At 37.8% G+C, this 25,049-nt stretch overlaps 1 protein-coding gene across 5 annotated transcripts; it reads left to right on the forward strand.

Moving 5' to 3' along the window:
- The first annotated feature begins 1,972 nt into the window (after positions 1-1,972).
- LOC131330834 (probable serine/threonine-protein kinase PIX13) lies at positions 1,973-21,386 on the forward strand. Of its 5 annotated transcripts, none has more exons than XM_058364564.1 (6): positions 2,087-2,210; positions 17,261-17,604; positions 19,666-19,801; positions 19,900-20,036; positions 20,281-20,404; positions 20,607-21,386. In XM_058364564.1, the coding sequence occupies exons 1-6, from the start codon at positions 2,144-2,146 to the stop codon at positions 21,086-21,088; spliced, it is 1,290 nt and encodes a 429-aa protein (XP_058220547.1). In that variant the 5' UTR covers positions 2,087-2,143; the 3' UTR covers positions 21,089-21,386. The 5 variants fall into 5 exon arrangements, with proteins under 5 accessions (XP_058220551.1, XP_058220549.1, XP_058220548.1 ...); XM_058364563.1 differs by lacking the exon at positions 2,087-2,210 and adding an exon at positions 16,701-16,957; XM_058364568.1 differs by lacking the exons at positions 17,261-17,604; positions 19,666-19,801; positions 19,900-20,036; positions 20,281-20,404; positions 20,607-21,386 and adding exons at positions 2,931-3,259; positions 4,005-4,140; positions 5,527-5,918; positions 6,240-6,766 and having other exon boundaries at positions 1,973-2,210.
- Positions 21,387-25,049: the final 3,663 nt, after the last annotated feature.

Raw genomic sequence — 25,049 nt, forward strand, 5'->3', positions numbered from 1 at the left:
CTATGAGTCTGGACAGTCTCTTTACACATTATATCAATGTTACTGATTTTGTCACTTCCTTTTTTGTTAACGCCTTTCTTCTGCAAGTATATTTTTTAGTGTAAAAATACACTTGCAGGGGAGTGACGTTAAAAAAAAAAAAATAACAAAATCATTTCCATATATCAATTGATTTTAAGTTGAATACTTTAACATAGTAGTAATCACTTCGTTGTGATTCCACCAACACCGAGCTGTGTTGTGATTTGCATAAACCTTTTTTTAACCACCGCACTACAAGAAAAAGTGGATTAATCCGCGGTTTTTCCAAGGCATTTTTAAGAGGCTTCACAAGGCCAACCAATGCTGGCACTCCGAAAACGTCGGATGATAACACTATTCTCGAACAATCATTCTATATGAAAAAATACTTACACAAACATTTATACAAATTCATTCACATTAGCGCCCACACACACTACACCTCCAATATGTATGGGGCTCATCAAAAAATGTGAGTGTTCATGTAGAGTGTTAGTGTATGTGTTTTTTGTTAAATAATAATTGATCCTCGAAACCATGTGGCTTAATGCTGTATTTGAATGAGTTTTTGAGAAATTTTTTGGGGTTATGAGTGGAGAGAGAAATAGAATAATAATTGGAAGTAGGGGTAATGAATGGGGAGAGATAGAGAGAGAAATAAAAATAATGATTGAAGATATGAGTAATGAGTAGAGAGTAATAATTGAAAGTATAGATATTAAGTAATTTTTGAGTCTGAAATTTTTTCCAAAAACCAAACCGAACAAGGCCCAAAGTTAACTCCCAAGGAAGTTGACTACTCGAAACCACGCGTCTAAAGTTTACAGCTGTGTAGGCTCCGTTCCAGAACACCTTCTTAAAAAATAAGTACTTATTTCATATTTTCAAACTAAAAAATAATGTAAATGAAAAATAATTTTTTGATTTTTTTGCACCGTATAATAGATCTCGATAAGATTTATTAAACAAGATCCATATTGGTAGGAAAATTATTTGCGTAAATACATTATTTTTGAGCTTGAAATTACCTTCTTAAAAAATAAGTACTTATTTTGAGTTTCGAAATGGGGCCTAAGTTTACATCTCCCATCTCTTTCTCAGCTCTCTATCATGCGGCGTCTTCACTTGATCAAACTTCCTCACAACTGGACATCGATAAAAAATCAGTTTTACTATTGCCAGTCCATTGACTTAACGAAAAACACAATAGAAAAAAAGAAAAACACATTTTTTTTGAACCTTTTACACCCTTTAATACACATTCACTCGCTCATTATTGTCTGCTCATTGGGCTGATTTTCGAATTTTTCTAAAAACATTAGAGAATTAGTCTTAGGTCCATTATGTGACCTTTATAAACCTACAAGTCCATCTATTAATTTTGTAAGGTCTCAAGTTTATTTTAGAATACCTAGGGTAGGATAAGGTACCCTAAGATTTATGCACTTTCATAAGATTTTAGGGTGCATTTTTATTATTATTATAAGAAGGGTAGGGTAGATTACCCTAGCGTAGGGTACCCCAAGATTTAAACACTTTTATAGGGTTTTAAGGTGGACGTTTCTATTATAAGGTTTTAGTGGTCTAGGCATTTTCATAGGGTTTAAGATTTTAGACACTTTCATAGGATACTCTAGAGTTTAGATTGTGTAAACTTATGACTTTACGAAACTATTAAGTGAAACTCGTGGGCTTATGAAATATCTATAGCGGACCTATCACTTTAAATCTCCCTAAAAACATAACATCAATAAAGAAAAAGTCTTGGCAAGAAGACGAGGACTGCTAATAAGTTTCAAAAAAATACTCCCTCCTTCTCAAATTTTAGTGTTCATTATATCTTTCCACATATATTATTTTTTATGTTTTTAAAATTATTGTTAGTATCCACCGACGGTTTGTCGTATTCAAACAAGTTTTTCCTGCTCGTCTTATACTATATTTCTGCTGCCCCTTCTTCTCTCCTTCCCAGAACCAGAACCACAAAGTGGTAGAAAAACCCATATCAACACCCGTTATTTAACGAACCTGATCCATTCTCACCGGTCAGTACTCTAACGCATTGATATATACGTACATACCCACAGACGAGAGAGAGAGAGAGAGAGGTAGAGAGATAGAGATGGGGAACTGCTGGCCATCTCCGGTAGTCAATCGTAGCCCAGGCACCACCAAACATTGCAACCCAGGTATATTTACCACTCCAATTCCTCAATCTAATTCTTTCAAATTTACGTTATACATGAAATAATTCAGCTCTAAGGTCGGGGTTATACAAACTAGTTCAGTTCATCGAGACACTCTTTATTATAAAAAAAAAAAATAATAATAATAATTCAGCTAATCTTCGTTGATTTCTGTAGTTTTTGGTGGATTTTACCCATTGATGAGAGAGTCCAGTTAAGAGCGAATCCAGGCCCCAAAGTCGAAGATCTCAGCCACCAAGAGCTGAGATTTTAGGTGCCGGAGGATTTGATTCTCGCATGACTAAACTGCTTTGGACTTTTGTTTCATCTTTCTCTGCATATATATGTAAGTATTGAGCGAGAGAAAATAAATGTGCTGAAAGAATGGAGGGCCACTACAAAAAAAATAAAAATAAATGAGTGATAGTGACAAAAAAAAGTTGTGACTCAACTGTCACTAAAAATGTGTTGCTAAATTTTTTTAGTGATACTCGCTCATTTTTTTGTAGTGGGCTGGGAGGTAGAAAAACCTTAGTCTGAGAGAGAGGGTTATCAGAATTTGTATTTGATTCGATTAATACAATGTAGAAGTTTTTTGTCTTATATATATTGTGTGCGACTACCGTAAAGCACAACATTGTTTAATCATCCAATAAATTTTGTCAAAACAGTAAGTTGACAATTCCAATATTTCATTTGAATCAGTAGTGCCCAATCATGCAGCGAGGACAGAGCAGAGCAAGAGCACCGAAAACGGGGCATCGTTGCCCCTGCCGCCGCCCGAGGAGGAAGGAGGGAGCGTGGCGGAGGAGGAAGTGCCTCCAAGCGGAAGGTTTGTGACGCCCAACTTGAGAATGTACAAGTATGCTGAATTGGAGACAGCAACTAGAAATTTTGGGCCCGACATGGTGTTGGGGGAAGGAGGGTTCGGAATGGTTTTTATGGGCTGGGTGGACGAGAAAACCCACGCGCCGTCGAAGGCCGGTGTCGGAGTGCCGGTCGCCGTGAAGAAATCCAATCCTGAGAGCTCCCAAGGACTTAAAGAGTGGCAGGTAAAATTCTATGCCATACATATTGGGTCAACAGCTCAAAATATCCTTCTATTGTGCGTGAAAGGGGGGTTGTTGAAGTTGTGGTTGGAATTGTGTTAGAAATTTTTCAGTGCCGTGTAGGTACCACGTGGTGCCGCTCAACGCATCCGGACGATTCATTTCGGTTTTGAACGGCTTGAATTTGAAAAGAGAAAAAGGAGAGAGAAAGAGTAGAGAAAGTGATAAGATAAGAGGAGAGAGAATGTTTCAATCTGGACCATCCAACATATTTTTTGAGGGCCCGGATGTAGATACTTGGCACCACGTCGGCTGGGTCAGCTGGGTGATATAATACCGACCCGACCCCAAAAAATATCTCGTTCGTAGGACTGCTGAATGTATTAATTATAATTATTGTAGGTGGACTACGGATTAAGGTACAACAGGTACATTAAAGTGGAGTAATTAAATTGATATAGTTTGACTTTTGAAATTATTTTCCAGGTCTCGATCCAGGGTTTTTAATACATGATGGTGCATGAAAAGACAAAAGAAGGGTTTTTAATTATTTCCCATTTCTTTCTTGTATGATGCCATCAATCACCCACTTATTTAAGCAGTTTCACGGAAGGTTTATCCGATTGTTTATTTTAGAACCTTGAGAAGGTGGACTTAAGCTCGTCTGAACAAAATTAGTTACAAACAAAAATGTTCAAAATGCATTGCCTTATCTAATTGATAATGTAGTTTTGATACATTGGTGCAGGCGGAGGTCAAATTCTTGGGTAAATTTAGCCATCCAAATCTAGTTAAGCTATTGGGTTACTGTTGGGAAGACAGCCAATATCTCCTTATCTATGAATACATGCAGAAAGGCAGTTTAGAAAGTCACCTTTTCCGAAGTAAGCAATTGCTGCTTCTGCAAATTATTACTACATCGTGATTTAGAACAAAAATCATGCTTCGTACATACGTTAACAAACAATTTGCTTGTTGCATAGGGTGCAAAATCGCTCCCATGGGATTAGGCCTGTTAATGGATCGGATCCAATTCGAAAAATTCGATTCGAATCCGATAACGTCGATCCGATAATCCGAATCTGGTAATCTAAATTCCGATCGGATCGGATTCGGATTATATCCGTTATCAATTCGAATCCGAACTTTATTACTATTTTTTATTATTTTTAAATTTTTTAAAAAAACGGTAAATTTTTAATTTTGAAAAAAAATGTTTAAGAAGTTGTATTTTAATTTTAATTTTAATTTTTGTTTTTTTGAAGTAAAAAAGTTTTCGGATCGGATTCGGATTTGGATTACCACTATCGGATTTGAGTCTTATCGGATCCGGATCGAATTCGAGTATTATCGGATTAGAATTTGTCGGATCTGAATCGGATCCGGCCCATTGACAGGCCTACGTGGGATATATATTAGCAAACAATTTGCTTGTTGCTTAGGGTGCATAATCGCTCCCGTGGGATATATATATATATATATATATATATTATGCCATTCCAGTTCTGTTCCTTTTCAGTTTCTCCTTATTAATGCATTGATAGCTTAAGCTGCGTAGCACTCTAGAAGTAGAGTTCTCTCTAAATTTGTTTGCCTTATGCCTTCTTCTCTTTCCTAACTGAATTGCAGGTATTTGGTTTAGGAATTGGGTTTAAGAATCAATAAGCTTGAAATTTTTTGTTGAGAGAAGCAATAGTTAATGAGATTTTAGATGCTTGCAAGCATGCATACAAGCCCTCGATCTTCTCCTCCTCGTGGTGTTAATTCGTACCTTGGCGCGCACTTTGGTAATACACAAGGTCGAAGTCCTAGTTTGGACTTGGGTTGGGTGTTCTTATCATTCAAATTACAATGGAACAACTTCCTTTTTTCTTTAATGGTTTCCACTCTCCTCTAGCTTCCTTTTCTCTTTCCCCGGAGTGGATCTAGTGTTGCCAAATTTTGTGCCAAATGATGGCAATGGCAAAGGATATACCTTCTCTAACGAGAGTGCCCACTAGAAATCTTGTACTCTTTCTCATGTGTTTCCTTTTCTCTTTCGTTAGAGTGCACAACGATCCTGTTTTGCTTCTAAACCACCGCTTGCTTTTCAGAAGTAAATGAAATACTGCTGGAGCATGACAATAAGAAGGCAGGCGATCTTTTTTATTTTCGCCTAAATGCTTTTGTTTGCTCACTGTTGAATTGAGAACGAAACATACATTAGCACAGGTTGCGTAGTGACTGTAGTCTTATGTTAACTGGCCATTGAAGGTGCTTCATATTGTCAGATGTTGAACCTGATAAAGAGTCATTGAGTTGGAGCACAAGAATGAAGATTGCTGTTGGAGCTGCGCGGGGCCTTGAGTACCTCCATTGTAAAGCAAATCCACCAGTTATCTACCGTGACTTGAAATCTGCAAACATTTTATTGGACGAAAACTTCAATCCTAAGCTCTCAGATTTTGGAATTGCTAAACTGGGTCCTGTGGGTGACAATACTCATGTCTCAACCAGAGTAATGGGAACATATGGATACTTTGCCCCGGAATATGCCATGAGTGGCAAACTAACTCTAAAATCGGATATCTATAGCTTTGGTGTCGTTTTGTTGGAGCTGATCACTGGGCGTAAGGCGATTGACTCCACTCAAAAGCTGGGAGAGCAGTACCTCCTAGTTTGGGTGAGTTAAAATATCTCTTTTTCTCATGTTTAATCACTTGATGTCGATAGAAAGAAAGAAGCCTTCCAGTATGTTTAGAACCTTAAATCTGGTAGCCGTAGTTATGTGGCCGTGGTGGCTGTGTAGTTTTATCCGTGCTCCCGTTACGGTTTCTTGCGCAAGATTATTACATGGATTTCTCTTTCTCTTGTACATTCTGATTGGGCTTTTTCATCCATCAAACTCAAATACTTCTTTGGTTACATTTCAATGACTAGATCGAATGCCATTTATAATGTAGCTCTTCTTCTAAAGAGGTTTTTTTTTATCTCATTTGTGCAGGCTCGTCCTTTCTTAAAAGACAAGAGGAAGTTCGTTCAGCTGGTTGATCCCTCCCTGCAAGGACGCTTCCCTCTCCGTGGTTTGCACCACGCAGTTGCCATTGCAGCAATGTGTCTCCAGGAGCATGCACATTTCCGCCCCCTCATCGGTGACATTGTTGTAGCACTCGAGTACTTGGCCTCTCAATCGCAGAATGAGCCGCCGAGTGGTGTGGCCCGATCGAGGGTCAAATTCGATAATAAATGATTTTTACTCTCTAAAATAACATAGGGCACAGTTTCAATAAGGTCCAACTTCAATAGTGTACGTTCTTGGCCTCTCAATCGCAAAATGAGCCGCCGAGTGGTGTGGCCCAATCGAGGGTCAGATTCGATAATAAGTGATTTTTACTCTCTAAAATAACACAGGGCACAATTTCAATAAGGTCCAACTTCAATAGTGTACGTTCTTTTTTTTGTACTATTCTTTTGTTTATTTTTGTACAAGTTTGTTGGACATTAATTATATAACTCTTTTGGTTCATATATATTAATGGGAAAAAAACTAAAATAGTCCCTGTAGTTAAGTATTTGTATCAATTTGGTCCCTGTAGTTGTAATTGGCTCGATTTACACTTTGTACTTTTCATTTTGTTTCAATTTGGTCCAATTACTAACTTCTGTTAGTCCGCCGTTAGTCCTTTAAACAACAAAATCATATGGCCCCCTTTTTTGGGGTTAAAATAGATTCGTTCTGCTAAATAAGCCAACTGGCTTATTTTTTTATCCTTATTGAAATTTTTTTCGTATTTATAAGTTTTTCGTCAATTTTTTTGGGGTTATTGCATCGTCATGACGAGAGGAATCTAAAAAGTAAAAAATTATGATTGAAATTCAATTTTTTTTTGAATAAAGACGAAAAAATTGGCTTATTGGCTTATTTTTGTCTTTATTCAAAAAAATTAGGTTTCGATCGTAATTTTTTACTTTTTAGATTCCTCTTGTTATGACGATGCAATAATTCCCAAAAAAATGACGAAAAACTAACAAATACGAAAAAAAAATTGAATAAAGACAAAAAAAATAAGCTAGTTGGCTTATTTAGCTGAATGAGGTTACTCATTTCTCTCTTGCCCTAATATATTTCTGAACCAAAACACAGCTCATTCTTCCATTCTCCATTGATAAGGAGGCACTTGCAAAGAAATTTGGTTATAATTTTCTACAAAAAGTTATCATCGAATTCAGCATTTTCATGATCAGCCATGAGGCATCATAACCACTGATATTGTCTACATATTCAACTTGTGGATAAATACTGAGATGCCTTATTTTTCTTCCGGTGGATTTCTGGAAACATCTTGAAGGACTTGAGGATTCAAGGCGTTCGGCAATCAAACAGTTGGTGTGATATACGTGGATTCAACAAATCGATCTTTGGTCTGTCGGTGAGGATTTAGGATTGTTTTAATTAAAGGTCGTTTTGTAACTATACAATGTAACTATCAATTCCCGTGATTTTTATCCTTTTAATGGGTTTTTCCATGTATATTCTTATGTTCATCGTTTATTATTTTTCAATCCCTTTTGATTTTGCAAGATTTGAACCTAACCTGTTCCAGTTTTCAAAATAAGTAGTACTTAATTCTTTAAGAAGGTAATTTCAAACTTCAAAATAATGTGTTTACGCAAATAATTTTTCAAGCAAAATGGATCTTATTTGATAGATTTCATTAACATCTTTTAAACGGTACAAAAAAAATAAAAAAATTATTTTGTCAATACATTGTTTTTGAGTTTAAAAATTGAAAATAAGTACTTATTTTTTAAGAATGGAAATTGGAACGGAGACTCCTCCCCCTCCCGGTTGGGAGGATTATGGGGAAGTGCCATCTCTCCCCCAAGGCCCATTGGCGGAGCCACTAAAAGGTTTTGAATCGTTTGATTTATTATCTTGTCCTTTTATTTTGTTCGCCTAAATTCATGGATCATCTATATATGAAAGAGAAGATTTATTCTAACAATAAGGTGACGCAATTATGTTACCCTTGTCTTCAGTAAAACAAAAAAACTAACGGAAAATGTTATTCCCTTCGTCTCATTTTTATTGTCCATTATTCTTTTTGTCTCTTTTATATCTTTTGTCTATATCTTTTAATGTGGATCTTGAAAAATATGCAATATGAATATTATTTGATAGATCTCGATTAGTTCTATAATACAATTTTTTTAAAATTATGAAAAACATTATAGATTGAAAGATATAAGCAATTCAAAAATAATACACAATTCAAAAATGAAAAATGAAAATGAGACGGAGAAAGTAATAACAGTCGAATTGGTAGTTAATAAGGTAGGAGAATCCAAAAAAACTCTCTCTCTCTCTCTCTCTCTCTCTCTCTCTCTCTCTCTCTCTCTCTCTCTCAACCCTAGAGAAAAAAATAGATCTGTGCTCTCGGGGGAAGGGGGCTGCTGCCTCCTACTCCACCCCCCGGGTCTTCCTCTTCCCCTCTCCCTTCCTCTGGCCCTCTCCCTCTGCGGGGTTTTCTTGGCTCCGTTCTTGGTGCGGTTCAAGTGTTGCTGTGCGGCAACCAGGTCTCCAGCCGGTGGTAGGTGTGTATGGTGTGGTTCGTCTCCTCCTTGGTTTCCTAGATCTGGTAGTTTGAGGCCGGCGGTGAGATAATAAAGTTGAGGTTGGATTAGGGTTTTTGGTTTTGTTTTGTCCGGATATTTTGTCCAGTTTTTGTCTGGATATTTCTGATTTCTGTCCCGGTTGGTTTTCTCAGTCCGGGAGTTTGTATCGGTCTGATTGTCCCAGATCCATTGGGTGTGGTTGGTGGGTCAACAAGTAACTGATTTTCATCAATTTTTGATGTTGTCTTTGATATGGAGCTCCGCCATTCCAAGGCGACTGGTGTCTGGGTACTAGCTCCACGTATATCGATCCAAGTTGTGCATGTTGACGGTGTGAAGACGAGTGTTGGCTCATGCGTAAGCGTTAAACATTAGCTTCGTATTTTTGTATTTCCTGTATATCATTAGTTTGGGGCTTGGTTGTGTTTCTTTATCTCTGAATTGAGATGAAAATCTGTAGATGCAGTATGACAATGATAATATCTTCTCTTTTCCTCCTTTCATTGGGTTAGTGTATTTGGCAATCTGAATCCATATTTTTTAATCCGTTCAAATTCATCCACTTATGATCCGATCCAATCCACCCATATTGTATAATGGGTTTATATGGGTTGAGAATGAGTTCAATATAGGCTAGAACCCGAAGGTGTATCCACCTGTTTTTCTTTGTTTTGCTGCGGCTACACTTCCATTGAAAATGTCCTTGGAGGGTATTAATTATCAAAACATGTCATTTTCCTAAAGTAAAGGGAAAAGACGGCTCAGAACGTGTTTTGATAATTAATACCTGCCAATGACAAACTAAGAACATTTGTTAATACTGAAAATGTCCTTGGAGAATATTAATTATCAAAACATGTCATTAGCCGTCATTTTCCCAAAAAAAAGGGAAAATGAGATGGGTCTCCTTATACAAAGTCAAGGACTCTCGGCCCAATCATGGGCCTCCATTCCCAACCTTCGCAAATTGGGGAGAAAAATGGTGCAATTCTATTTCTGGAATTTCTTTAAGATATATTTTCTCAATAGAAGAAAAGCTCCTTTAGTTATTAAACTACTGTATTAATCAACACAATATTCTCATTACTATAGAAATGAGAGTTCAATGTTTTTAGAGACAGTTGGAATTTTCTCAATGTGAAAAGATTTATCATGATTTTTAAATATATAGTCTTCGTAGGGCAATAAGTTTGAAAAAAAAAAAAATCTAGTTGTAAAGTATTGAAAATTTTATGGGTCTTGGTCAGAAGACCGATAGGATTTCAATTACGTAATTGGTTTGGGGACCGATAATTTAATGCTGCATCAAACCAGGACCCAAACACTAGTCATGTTTTTTTTTTTTTTTTTTGACAAAAGAGGCAAATGCGGCATTAGTGTACCAATCTCGGTGTCGCATGTGGTATTATTCACGTGTTATCAGAGACGGACTTATGGTTTACAGTGGGGCCCATGGCGCCCCCTGTTTTGCTATTACCACCAATCCATATACTCCTATAAATATATTAATTGGCACCTCTTCTACAAGCATCAAATTAACTTTAACATAGAAAGAAAAACCATATTAGGTTGTGACTTAGATTTTACTCCAGCAAGTTGGGATTTTACCGTTGCAGTACAAGGAGTGGGCTTTATCCTAAAAGAACTATATATACATTTGTTTAGTGAAAATTTAATCTTGCCATAATATATTTCTCAGGCTTGATCTGATAAAATTAAAACAGGGGACCCCATAATGTGACTCTCATATTTTAGCTATTATTTTGTAAATAATCAGTTAATACGGGAGTTTTTAAAGTTTGGAGGTGCGGTCACCATCTCACGCCCCCTTTGTTTCCATCATATTGTCCATGTAATAATAGTATATGATGTTGCGAGTAATAATTTTGTTTTAAATGGTGAGAGTTCTCATACAAGTCGAGTTCTGAGTAACTGACTTCTAACGTGTTTGAGGCTGGCTCGGTCAAAATATGTTAGGCTTGATCTCGGTTTGAGACCCGAATTGTGTGTTAATATATTCTCATTATGTATCCTTTCCTTTTTGGTCAGAAAAGAGTTCCTCACTTTATTATTATTTTACAAAACAAGAGGGGGAAAGGGTTAAATGTATGCGAACACAGTAAATCACAGCAGTGTAAAGATTGACTAATCATATCTCAGTGTCCAATTTTACAATCTACTTGCACTCGGGCGGGGGGAGCCTGTGGTGAGGGAGCTCACCATAGGGTTGCGGCTAGGACAAATCTACGCCGTTTCAAATGATGAGCCAAACCCATCAAACTCTAACAGATGGTTTGCAATTAATGTAGGGGATATGAAAAAGAATTGCCATCCCTAAAAATCAGATTGATTCTCTCTTTTTCAGGGCGGGGTGGCTCTCCAGTCACCGACAGCCACTCCCCAAGTGGACAGTATGCTTGATTCTTCTGAATTAATCAAGGTGTGCGCTGATTCGGACCTATTAAGTTATAATAATAATAATAATAATAATAGTAGAAAATTGATAATATGGGTCACAAATGCGGTGGGCCCATTTCAGGGCGTGATATTGCCGTGCATTTCACTCCGAACTCTTGGATTGACGGTCCCCCCGCATGATGCACGCACATTTATAGTATAGTACATCCAATTCCTTGAAAAAGGCAGACAGGGAAAAACAAGCACATTTTTGACATTCTATGACCAAACAATTTCTGTAGAAACTTTATATCCATCTCAAAATTAATTGGCAATGAGTGGAGAGGTCCCAGATGTTATTAAGTGATCACTCATTCCACTCCCAAGCAATGTACTTTATATCCATCTCAAAACCAATTGGCAATGAGTGGAGAGGTCCCAGATGTTATTAAGTGATCACCCATTCCACTCTCAAGCAATGTGGGATTCTATTTTCTTAACATCCCCCCTCACGTGCAGCCGCATTTGAGGTCTGTCACGTGTGGCCACTTTTTGGGTCCTATCATCGTGCAGCCTTTGTGCTGGTCTGTCATCTTGGGGTGTGGATTGTTAATTTTTAAAATGTGGGGTGGAACGGGCCCCGCTCTGATACCATGTAGAAACTTTATATCCATCTCAAAACCAATTGGCAATGAGTGGAGAGGTCCCAGATGTTATTAAGTGATCACCCATTCCACTCCCAAGCAATGTGGGATTCTATTTTCTTAACAATTTCTACGTGTTAAATTAAATGTACCACTCTCTCTCTATAATTACTCCAAAAACCGTGTCATATCTGAGTTCGTCTGGACGGCAGAAACCAAGTTACAAAAATAATCATCACATCAACAAAACGATTAAATTACGGTCTTACATATCGTAATTGTAGGCTTAGCTACAACAGTGCAAGACAAGAGTTTGTCCAGCACTGGTTAATTATAAGCTCTAAAAAGAATATACGAGTCTGGACAGTCTCTTATCTCATTATCAATTGATTTTGAGTTGATTGTTTAATCACGAGAGAGATATGTAAGTGCCTGCTCTTCCAAGGAAAAAAAAACGGTAATCACACCTTGTTTTGTTGTGATTCCTATATATTATGGATTCTCTATTTGCCTCTTTATGTGTGGGTCAGATATATGTATAAAGTGGCTTGTCTTAGAAAGTTTTGTATTCCCCTATGCCTTCAAAATTCGAGAAACTCAAGAAACGTTTTGCCGTAAAACCATGCTTCCAATTTCCAAACCAAAGTCGTAAAATATCATAGAGTAGGGGCGCCCAAGCACAAGGCCATTTGGGCTCATTTGGATGGGGTATTGAGAATGGGTATTAGTTTTCCCCCCTCCTAAGACTAAGACTGTGAGCGTAGGTTTATCACCTGGTTTGACAACTAAAAAACGCAGGGGTATTAGGTTTCCCCCCTCTTCTCTTGTATCGGCTAATACCCCCTGCAGGGGGATTATTTTTGGGTGAGTTTTTGGGTGTTATTAGTTAATACCCCAGATAAAGCTGAAATAATACCCCCTCCTCCTCCTCCAGTATAAAACAACATTATCCTCCTATTTTATTTGTCATCCAAATCAAGTACTATTTTATTCCCCCATTTTTAATACCTCATCCAAACCAACTATAATTTAATCCTCCCTCCATAAACATCATATTAATGTGGATCATCCCTTATTAACTAATACCCCCTAGTATTTTATCCCTTTTCATAAATAATACTCTCAATCCTTATTCCACATCCAAACGAGCCCTTTAAGGCAGTAGCTTTTAGAGAATCATCACTTTCATACATGTACAGTTGTGTATGATGCAAATTTTGACTTCCTCATACTTAAATTTCGCCTTAGGGGCCTTCAAATGATGTTGGGGCCGCCCCAGTCATAGAGAAGGCAGTGGCAGTCCCAATCACACGGCTCAATTTTTTTGCTCAATCAAAACTCAGAACATCATAGTATTAGTGCACAATAAAAGTGTAGGCTTTCTCCAAAAACAAAAAATGCCTAATAGAAAGGACAGGCTCATTGGCACAACTCCAGGACTTCATGTTGCGCGCATATGTAATCGACATGTCACCCTTTGAACATCATTACCACTACCATATCCCAGAAAACCCGGTTCTCGATTAGGAACAATTAGTGGGTGCTCTTGGGGCACGCACCACGTGGCAGTGCCCCAACACCATTCTTCTCATCATTAAGTCTACAGACTCCACAAAAACTATGGCGAAAAAAAGATATTGGAACCGCTGAAGATTTACTCGGTTAATTCTCAGGCAGTCAGGTTCCCAAGTGTGTACATTTGAACTCAAGCCTCGTCAAAACCTTTCCGCTGGTTTCCAAAATTTGTTGCCTCTGCATGCATGGACCTCAAAGGCCAAAAAAAACGTTGAAGCCCCTCTTTTCTTTGGCTTTGGTGCGAAAACGTTGAAAGCCTACTTTATTTTGGGGAAAGTGCTGTAATCCAATATGCGGCGCATGAGGGAGCCACTATTTTAGCTCATCAGTGCGCGTTGTCATATATATTTTAATAATCCGTCAACATACTTTTAATGCCCAAAAAAAGATACACAAGTACTCAGGTTAACTATTCCTAATAGTTAACTACGCCCGAAAAGATACGCCTACGCCATGTCTCCGCCCTGCCTCGAGCACCACCGCTCAGAGTTTTGGAATTCTCACTCACAATACAGTGGTGTAAAAACAGCATACATTAACACATTGTGGTGAAGCTCGCGCCAATGGGCGGTGAAAAAGGATTCTAGAACTCGTATGTGGAACACTTCATAAGTTTTGGGGGTTGTCTTTTGCATTTTTATGTCAATAAAATAACCATAATTTGTATTAAAATTAGGTAATCTCTTTGTTTTTGGTCCATTATCGAATGTTCTTGATGCTATGATTCTACAGTTATACAAGTTAAAGAAAGTGGTAGGGGGAATTAAACAGGTGAAGATCAAGTATCTTTTATGGAGGTTTACCAAATGAGTGGCTTGAACCTAGGGTTGGCCAAGTGATCTTGGTATGAGACTAAGGTGTTTGTTTCATTCTAAGATCTCAGGTTTAATTGTTTTTATCAACAATTTTTGGGGCTACCTCACCGCCACACGTAAGTATGTGAAACGGCTGTGGAAAGGGTTGTAAGATTAATCTAAGATGCACGCAAGTAGGCTTGGGACACGCTACCAAAAAACAAGTGGCCTAAAACGATTTCCCTAGGAAAATTGCGGAATAAGTAATTATAGATAATGATCTGATGTTAGTGGCAACCCCACCAATTAGCCCGGTAATAAATTAATCAAACAACAAAATACTAGTAAAAAGAAGATAGAAATGCCACACAGAAGTGGGCCCCGAGTTTGTCGGAAAAACCCAAGTCAAGAACGAAAATTAGAGGGTGTTTGGACAAATAAGTCAAAGTGGCTTATTTTTTGTCCTTATTCAAATTTTTTTCGTATCACTTAGCTTTCCTTATTTTTTTTGGGATTATTGCATCCTCATGACGAGAGGAATCTAAAAAGTATAAAATTTTGATCGAAATTCAATATTTTTTTAATAAAGACGAAAAAAGTGGCTTATTGGCTTATTTTTGTTTTTATGTGAAATTTATTTGGCTCATTTTTTGCGTGAAAGCCAATCGCTTTTTTAAAAGAACAACCCCTCAGTACTACTAGTATTTTGTCTTAATTAATTAAAAGGTTAAAAACCTCGTACAGTTTCGTAAAGTTGTGAGTTTTCATGCAGTGAATAAAATTATTTAATTTCAAACCTATCGAATATCTCAATTTTTCTGATAAAAAAAAAAAACCTCAATTTTTCCCTAATTTTTTGTCCGCCAAGTCAAATAACTGAAATGGGCCCTTGTCTAAGTCTGAAGTAACGAGCGGTAGCGAGAGCGCAAAAGTATCTTCTGAAAAATATACTTTCACAAAAACAAGAATGCAACGTAAGTGCGTAAAACAAAGATGGAAAGAAGTGGAAGTGGATAAGATCATGTTATCCGAATTCCTTATGTTAAGCTCATTGATAGATTCTTTTTGGGCTAGCTCACCTCAATCATCAAAGTTGTCCAATTTTAGAATTCTTTAGAACATTACTTGTGTCAAAAATCACGCTAGTTGGATACCTGTGGATATCATAACGAAACAAAAAATGATCTTGAAAAAAGACCATATTAATTGCTATTGTATCAATAATATTTTGGGTATATTTTCGAGAAGCTCTAAAAAATAATCGATCCTTAAAAAGGTTCCACAAAAAGGTTAACTTTTTGTTTGTTCGACATCAAATGAGAGACAGAGAGGAGAAATTTTTGGGTGCCAAGCAGGTACAACGTGACGGTATTCGTCAGCGATCTCAATCGTTTAAATGTGTTTTGAACGATTCAGATTTATTCCCTCTCTCCTTTCACTCGACCACTCTCTCTCTTTTTTCTCTTTGTAAAATCTGGACAGTTCAAAATACATTTAGACGGCTAGGATCGCCGATCGGGTACCACGTGTGTGTTAGGCCCTCCACCCAAAACCTCGAGAGGAGTTGAGTTTTGTAAATTTTGTTCACATTAACTTCCTTCCTATTGGTTGAAATAATGTGGACTCCACCACAAGGTGGTGTCATACTTACTAAAAAATGTATTGCATGGCAAGTATGACATCATTTTGTGGTGAGATCCACACCATTTCAACTAATAAGAGAGAGGGTAATGTTCACCATCTTTTAAGGAAGGTGGACAAAATTGCACTCCCATTATTTCAACCAATAAGAAAGAGGGTAATGTTCACCATCTTTTAAGAGGGCGGATAAAATTGCACTCCCAAGAAAGAGCATTCAATCAAGAAAAAGTCAAAGAAAAAAAACAAAGAAAAAGTCTTGCCTAGACGACGACGACTTAACTATCAGAAAGTTTACACACACATACAATTTGTGCACAGATTGTGCACAGATTTTGTTGTGGGGCCCACCACAGGTCCCATACAAATCATCCGAACCGTTCATTAAATGTAAAATATTTTTTCAAGGGTCCCCGTAAAAAATAATCTCAATCCGATACCTATAGATACTCGATCCAATCGTATAATTTTTCATTATCCGAAAATCTGAATGAAAAGTTAGATGGTTGGATGAAGTACATATAGGTATTGGATTGAGCTTATTTTTTACGGGGACCCTTGAAAAAATATTTTACATTTAATGAACGGCTTGAATGATTTGTGTGGGACCCGTGGTGGGACCCACAACAAAATCTGTGCACAATCTGTGCACAGAAATCTGTGTGGATAGCACAGCTCCTTAACTATGAACTAATATCAGTGTCCTCAAAAATATACGTACACTCTACATACGGCTCTCTCTCTCTCTCTCTCTCTCTCCACGATTTAGTAGTACTATGTTTTGTCATATTCAAACAAGTCTCCTCACCTAGTTTTTCCTGCTCGTCTTATTTCCTCTGCTCCTTCTTCTCTCCTTCCCAGAACCAGAACCAGAACCAGAAGTGGTAGAAAAACCCCCGTATCAACATCCGTTATTTAACGAACCTTCCATTCTCACACACCGAGGAGAGAGAGAGAGAGAGAGAGAGAGAGAGAGAGAGAGAGAGAGATGGGGAACTGCTGGCCATCTCCGGTAGTCAATCATATTAGCCCACCCACCACCAAAGATTACAACCCAGGTATCTTTACCACTCCAATTCCCCAATCTAATTCTTTCAAATTTACGTTATACATGAAATAATTCAGCTCTAAGGTCGCACATGGTCGATTCCCCTCGACATCGAATTTTTCCTGGGCAACCTCACGCAAACGTGTGAAAAGGGCCGCGAGAGGAGACTAGTCCAGTTAGTTCATCGAGACACTTTTCATTAAAAAAAAAAAAATTTAATTCAGCTAGTCTTCGTTGATCTCTGTAGTTTTTAATCCGATCTATTTTGTCAATCAGTAAGTTGACAATTCCATTATTTCTTGTATATCGGCAGCACCCAAACATGATGCGAGAATAGAACAGAGCAAGAGCCCCGAAAACAGGGCATCGTTGCCTCTGCCGCCTCCGGCGAAGGAGGGCAGGCGCGTGGCGGGGGAGGAAGTGCCTCCGTGCGGGAGAATTGTGACGCCCAACTTGAGAAGCTACACATATGCCGAATTGAAGACCGCGACTAAGAATTTTCGGCCTGACACGGTGTTGGGGGAAGGAGGGTTCGGGAGGGTTTTCAAGGGTTGGGTGGATGCGAAAACCCACGCGCCGTCGAAGGCCGGTGTCGGAGTGCCGGTCGCCGTGAAGAAATCCAATCCTGATAGCTCTCAAGGACTTAAAGAGTGGCAGGTAAATTCCATACCATAGCTCTCAAGGACTATTGGGTCCTAAACGCTCAAAAGATCCCACTAAAATCTATCATGGCAACCAATAAGATAAGAAATGACAAAAAAACACATAATTGAATATATATATTTTATACCTTTTCAATTCACTTTTTAACACACTAAAATCATGGCAACCAATAGTGAGCTTTTTTTTAGCATTTTTAAAAATATAAATCTAAGAAAAAAAGTTAATTAAGCATCTACACAAATTATGTGCACAGATCCAGATACGGATTCACCTACAAGGATGGTTCCTGACGCGTCTATGTTGGATGTGCGGACTTGTTCTAGTAATATATATGCATATGTTTTGTATTTTTAGTAAGATATCAACATACCTTTTGCACATTAAATTATTGTCCCTGTGGTAGGATGTTTCGTGTAAGCTGTTAATCATAGTTGGTGGATTAAGATTTTTTAAAAATTTTTTTTTTTGAAAGGCAAAAGTAACATTTTATTAGGAAAATGAAAAGGGATTCCAATCAAAAGTTAGAAAATATAGTTAGAGGAACAAAGCCCAATACAATGATAAATAGGTCAAACAACCCAAAAGACCTAAAAAGTCTAAATCAAACATTTAAGGTCGGTCAAAAGAAAACCAAAAACCTAACCCTAAGATTAAGGTAAACATTACTTATAATAAACTCTGAGACAGTCGTTGACATTCGAGGATACGATTTCATCTAACCACTGAGTAGTAGGACCAAGATTGTCTCATTATATTTTAGAGTATATAACCTCCACAATGTTCATTTTTCATTTACATACGTCTATAAATCTGTCAAGTCTTCGTATAGAACTGTTCCATTTTTTTTATAACCGGATGTTTGGGTTAGTTTACGCATATATCTCGACTAATTCTGAGCCTTGAAATTAACAATCGGACAAACCTCTTCAAAGGTAAACGCTGAAGTTAACTGTCCATTTTGGCTGATGATGTAAAGCCCATTTGAAGGAAAGAAGACAAGACAATTTCATAGAGTCAATTGATGCGTTTACCGGGGTTACCAAGTGACATATGCTAATTCTATCTCTTCGTTTTTTTATTCAATTTTTCTGTATACTAAGTTCTTTGGTCCTGATTCTGTAACATTTGCGGATAAGATTAGGAGCCAAAATGTGTTTGTAAGAGAAAATAAATTAATGCTCGAACTGATACATCATCAAGATTTACGTATTAATTAAAATGATATGGTTTGACTTTTGAAATTATTTACCGGGTCTCGATCGAGGGTTTTAAATATCCATGATAGTGAAATGAAAAAAGCAGGGGTTTTAATACCAAAATATTCATCATCAAGATTCACCATGATTTCCCCATTCTTTCTTGATCTTGCAATGAGAAAGAGATGGTTACATCATCAATTACCCATTTATCTACGCGGTTTTGCTTTCACGGGAGGTTAATTTATCCGATCGAAATTTTTCAAACCTCTAGATTTGTCGAGGTGGACTTATGCTTGTTTGAACAAAAACTGGTTATGGAAAAAAATGTTCAAAATGCATTGCTTTATTTGGGAATGGAAAACATATGGAATGGAGGTCGGAGCTTTATAAAAGGGTAAGAAAATAAATGAATAGCATAAGTAGTCTAGGAAAATGATATTTGCATTCTAATTTTTAATAAATGCACTAAAAAAAATGTCTTCTGGTGTGTTTTGGAGTTCTGTAGACTGCGTTTTTGTAATTATAGTAAATTTTGGATTGCAGTCATTAGAAAGTTTGGTGCAACAATTATTTTCTTTAATCTAGATGGTAGAACTACCCAAAAAAATAAAGAAAAGAGCGATAGTGGCAAAAAAATTGTCACTGAAAATGTGTAGCTAAAAAATATTTAGTGACAGTTTTTCACTTATATATCTAAAAAATTGTCACTAAATACTTTTAGCTGCACACCTTTAATGGAGTCCGTGACAACTTTATTGTCCCTATAAGCTATAACTCTCTTTTTTTTTTTTCCGTAATACCTAAATCTCTTGCTAAGTACTGTTTAAATGATAAATGTTTTGAAACATTGGTGCAGGCGGAGGTCAAATTTTTGGGTAAATTTAGCCATCCAAATCTAGTTAAGCTATTGGGTTACTGTTGGGAAGACGGTCAATTTCTCCTTGTCTACGAATACATGCAGAAAGGCAGTTTAGAAAGTCACCTTTTCAGAAGTAAGCAATGAGCTATTTCTGCAAATTACTACATCGTGATTTAGGAACAAAAAAATCATGTTTTGCGCATATATTAACAAACATTTTGCTTGTTGCAGAGGGTGCTGAATCGCTCTCGTGGGATACGCGGCTTAAAATAGCGATAGGGGCAGCGCAGGGACTTGCGTTCTTGCACACGACAGAGAAACAAGTCATCTACCGCGACTTCAAATCATCCAACATACTGTTGGATGGGGTAATAAGTCTTGGCACTTTGGGAATATGTAGTACAATTTATCTTTACAGCCGAATTTATTATAAAAGTTAATTATGGAAAGCGAAAGTCGAAAAGAAACATCAAAGTGAAATTAACTTGTGGAAGATTAGAAATTTGTAAGTTGGGAACACTTAAGCCAAGCGAACACTTCAAACTATGTAATTGGGAGGAGCTTTACTTTAACTATGTACTAATTTCGCATAAATCTTGTTAATTTTTGTAGGATTTTAACGCGAAGCTTTCGGATTTTGGGTTGGCAAAGTTAGGTCCAGTAGATGGCGATTCACACGTGACAACAGGCATTGTTGGTACGTATGGCTATGCCGCTCCAGAGTATATGGCCACTGGTAAGAATCCTCATCTTCCTCTAGTAGTAGATGATCACATGACTCCTAATAAGGTGGTTACAGGTTTTGAATTTGTGAATAGATTTACCTATGGAAAGGAAAACAATAGGGATAAGTTTATCTCCAAAATGATCAAAATTTCTCTTCGGGATAAGTTTCTCCAGATGACTTCAACTTATCGGGATCAATCATATCCCAACAGGTCACTTGTACGTGAGGAGCGATGTCTACGGTTTTGGAGTGGTTTTACTTGAAATACTAGCAGGCCAAAGGGTGCTTGACATGGAACGAGCAACTGGGCAGCACAATTTGGTTGACTGGGCAAGGCCTTTCTTACCTGATCAAAAGAAGCTAAAGAAAATCATGGATCCACAATTGGCGGACCAGTACCCTTCAAAAGCTGCGTTCCAAATAGCTGAGCTTGTACTCAGATGCCTAGAATCGGACCCTAAAAAACGGCCACCCATGGAAGAAGTTTTGGAGAATTTACAAACGATTCAGGCCATCAAAATGAAGCCCAAGGAGTTGAAAGCCAGCGTGAAGCAGAAGCAAACGGCCCAGAGGCACCAACAGAGTCCTGGAAATTATCACCATCATCGCCATGGTCATACCCAATCCCCGGTTCACCACAAGAACGATGGTGTAGCCGGAGCTAAACGATATGAAATGTACTCGGGCCACTGACCTCTTGATTTGAGATCACTGCTTAGATTCTTGGCGCTCACTGCAATTTACGAGAATATTTTTGTTACAGCTCAATTAATTAGGCATATAATGGCCAATGTGAAATTCCTGGGAGTTGCTGGAGTGGTCCGAATTATCAATCGGCTGTGCCAGAAAAAGGTTTGATATTGGGAAAATGAACACTGTTCTGTTGTGTTCTGTAATGTTAATTTAGTTTAGTTTTTTGTATGGCAAAATTGTTGTAAAGTTAGCGATGTTATATCGAACTCAAATAAGTTATAGATTTTCTTATTTTGGACTTGGCGTGTCATGGTATAGATTTGCAGTATTAATGAGTTCTCTAATTTTGGACTTGGCGTGTAATAATGGATTGCAAGATTAATTTGTTAATTTGGTGGATCTCGGCGACAGGTGGGGGAGATGTTTGGGCGTTTTGGTTACCCGTCGGTTGCTCTCCTGGGTGGAACCGGTCTTCTGCCTAATGGCTTAGGATTTATCAAGCGGCTGTTGTGGTGTGGTTCTCTTTACCCGACCACTGTTGCTGCTGGCTGTTCGTCCGGCTCTGGTTTGGATGGTAGAGGGTGCGTGCGTGCGTGAGTCACTGCTTCTGGGCTTGTCCCCGTCTAGCGACGGTGGCGGCTGTTTGGTGACGGTTGGTGTTGGTCTGGGTTTTGGACGACTATCGGGGCTGTGATGGTGGCTGGAGAAGTGGGCAGCTGTGGCCGTCGTCCCTTGCGGTTGTGGTCTCGGGGGGGTGGATGCTGGCGTTTAGGGTTAGGGTTTTGGCCCCTTTAGGTTTGGGGTTTTTTTGGGAGTTATTATTGTATATTCCATTACTCTCCTCTTTGTATATATATGATATGAGATAGCTAGAGACAGAAAGATGGTCTCAAAACCAAAAGTCTAAGCTACTGTGAGTTAACGGAAAAATACAGAGTGTTTTTCCTTCAGTGAATTACTAAGTTTTCATATTACTATAGTTTTGAGCTTGGTTCATTAATTCACTATATCTATTTTGAGCAAACAGGTGATTTTCGGTTCGTGTGGGAAGTTTTAGTCTCGCACAAAACTTTCTGGGGGTCATTTTATATATTTTAGGAGTGTAGCATCGATCTACCTGGTGCGAGGGAGACCGTTTCTTCTCTTAGGACAGTGTTATACGCGTGACTACAGGCTTCTCTATCCCCTATTTCTTTTGATTGAATTATTATCTTGGTTTATTATTATTGGATCCCAAATACTAATTGCAAAATGGAGTAGTAAATATTTCATACAATGCATTTACTCCCCAACTGTTTCGTGCTATTCCAAGACTATATATATACATAGCCCTATAAAATATACCCCGTAGACCCGGCCACGGAAAGAGGGAAGCTCTGTTTTCTACTTCTTCTTCTTCTTCTCTCCTGATACAAAACTTCTCAAAAGCTCAATATTTCCCATAATTCTTTCTATTACTTTCGGAAACTCCGGTTGGAGGCCTCCTAGTGGGCGTGACCATTAGAAGAGGAAGGCTACAAGAGTGACTACTGGGTTGGATCTTGAAGTCGTGGTAATACGGTTGCACCTTCACGTAGGGAGAAGTTCGACTTTTGGACAGTGTACGTAATCACGCCTCCCGGTTTCTCAGGCCAGATTTTCATAATCTTAATATTTTATTTTGCATTTGATAATCTGTTACAGCGTCATTCTTTCTTTCTATTGCAGGCAGGCTAGTGGTTACAACAGGAAATTCTACCAAATCCATGACAAAATCTACCAACAAAGAAAACAAACCAGCTGAGAAACGAATAGATGAAAACGAGAGGGAGAGAACCTGGGAGCGTGCACGGCAAATCGCCCATACAATTACGTATGTAATGATGTCAGGTTTCGCTTTTGTTTTTCATGAAGCTGGCCGGGGACATCTTTTTTTTTCCCCCCAAAGCTTATATACTATATTGGATTGGCGTGTAATGGTAGAATATTGCAAGATTTGGATGTGTTAGTAGTTGAAAGTTTCAACTATGCTGTTTTCAGGCGGTAGGATATATAGGACTTGAATCCTAAACTTTAACTAATCTTTTTTGGGTAAAAGAAAAATCTCAGTTCAGAAATATTTAGTTATAAGCAACATATATGGAACATTTAAAACAGAAGGAACCCAGCAAGGATATGATGGAGTAATGCACTGAAAATCTGCCATGCTTTGTCCTCTGTTTAGGCATATAGAGAGAGAGAGAGATGGGGAGCTGCGCAACCAAACCATGCGGCCCAGGTACCACTGCAAACCGAATAGTAGTGGAGTATTTGTTTAGTGAAGAACCCATTTGGCCTAACCTTTGCCTTTTGTTTTTTGTTGCTTCTTTAAATTTCGGTCAATTCGTAATATTAAAAAAGTTTTGAGCGGACGCTGTAGAATATTTCGCTTAAAAATCAAAATGAGATTGAAAAATTAATCAAGTTCATTTTTTATCTTTTTAAACTTTTTCAGATTAAGCGTTCCTTCTTTTTTTTTTTTAATCACCTGCGTTATATAACTTTTTTAATTTCTCTCGTCATGAATCGAATGACAAATCTCTTGACGCCAAATTAAGAAATAAGAGAATACGTTATAAGAAAATAATAGTCCAAATTCAAATCAGTACATTTTTTTTTGGTTGATTCTGTTGAATCCCACCAGGATGAATTTAATTGTTCATGAGTAATGAATAAATAAAGTTTTTTTTTTCCTTCTTATCAGTACACGAATCCTCAGAGACACTAGAAAAGTGCAAGAGCAACAACACGACTGCCGAAAACAGGGCAGCGGCGGGTGGCAGAAGTGTGGCGGAGGAAGTGCCGCTGATGGGAAAAATTAAGTACACTTACGCTGAGTTGAGGAGGGGAACCAGAAACTTAAGCCGTCAAACATTGTTGTGAGAGGGAGAGTTTAGTAGGGTTTTCAAGGGTTGGGTGGAGGCGAAGACCCACGCGCCGCCATCCAGAATGGCGGTCACTGTGGTGGTATTGAGGCGATGGAATGAAGAGTGTCTGGTAATTGTAATTACTAGTGCTAATTTGGCGAACAACTTTTAAAACTTGTTCCAGAATATCAATCCTACTACTCCATAGTATTTAAGTCCAAAAGAAATAATAATTTTCTAAAAACGAAAAAAATACTGCCAAACACTGCCGTTCTTGTGTTTAGTGTTGTCATGTATGATTTTTTAAATTTTTTTTTTTTTTTGATATGACCCTATTGTATTTTGGTAGTCTGACTTTCTTTGGTGAACTTCGTTTAGGCTTTAATAATAAGGTTACATATGTTCCAAAACCAAATATGTAAAATCCATAAATTGAAAACATGGACGTACAGTTGCATTTTTGTAGTAGTAATTAAGTTATGTGATTAGTTTTACATGCATATATTAATTTCTTGTTAATTACTACTAATGTTTACTTGATGATATAATTTTGTGGGTGCAGTCAGTGCTAGGTGGAGTTCGGGGGAAAATTTAGCCGTCCAAATCTGATTAATCCATTGGGTTACTGTTGGGTAGAAAACCAATTGCTTCTCGTTTATGAATACATGCAGAAAGGCTACTTAGCCAATCATCTTTTCCGTAGTAAGCAACTATTTTCCTTCCGGAGGAACACTACGGACACAAATATCTACACAGATCGATGTGCTCAGAGTTGGAATATTTCAATACACGTAAATGAATCTCACATGATACACATCAAAATTCACATGGATGCGGAAACGTTTTGTGTCCGGATCTATGTCTGTCTGTTCTCCAAAATCTACACATGGTGTTTGAAAGAATTGAACTGCATTCAACAAGGCTCTTCCTCTGTTCGGAAAATATTTAATCATCTTTTGTTTGGTCGCACATTAGTTGGGTGCGGTTTTTTAGTTGGAACTTGGAATGGTAAATTGGCGAACCGCATTGACCATGTAAAATCATTTTAGGACTTCCATCAAGCAGCCATTATGCAT

The sequence above is a fragment of the Rhododendron vialii genome, chromosome 6a (assembly GCF_030253575.1).
Source record: "Rhododendron vialii isolate Sample 1 chromosome 6a, ASM3025357v1".
Classification (NCBI taxonomy): Eukaryota; Viridiplantae; Streptophyta; class Magnoliopsida; order Ericales; family Ericaceae; genus Rhododendron; species Rhododendron vialii.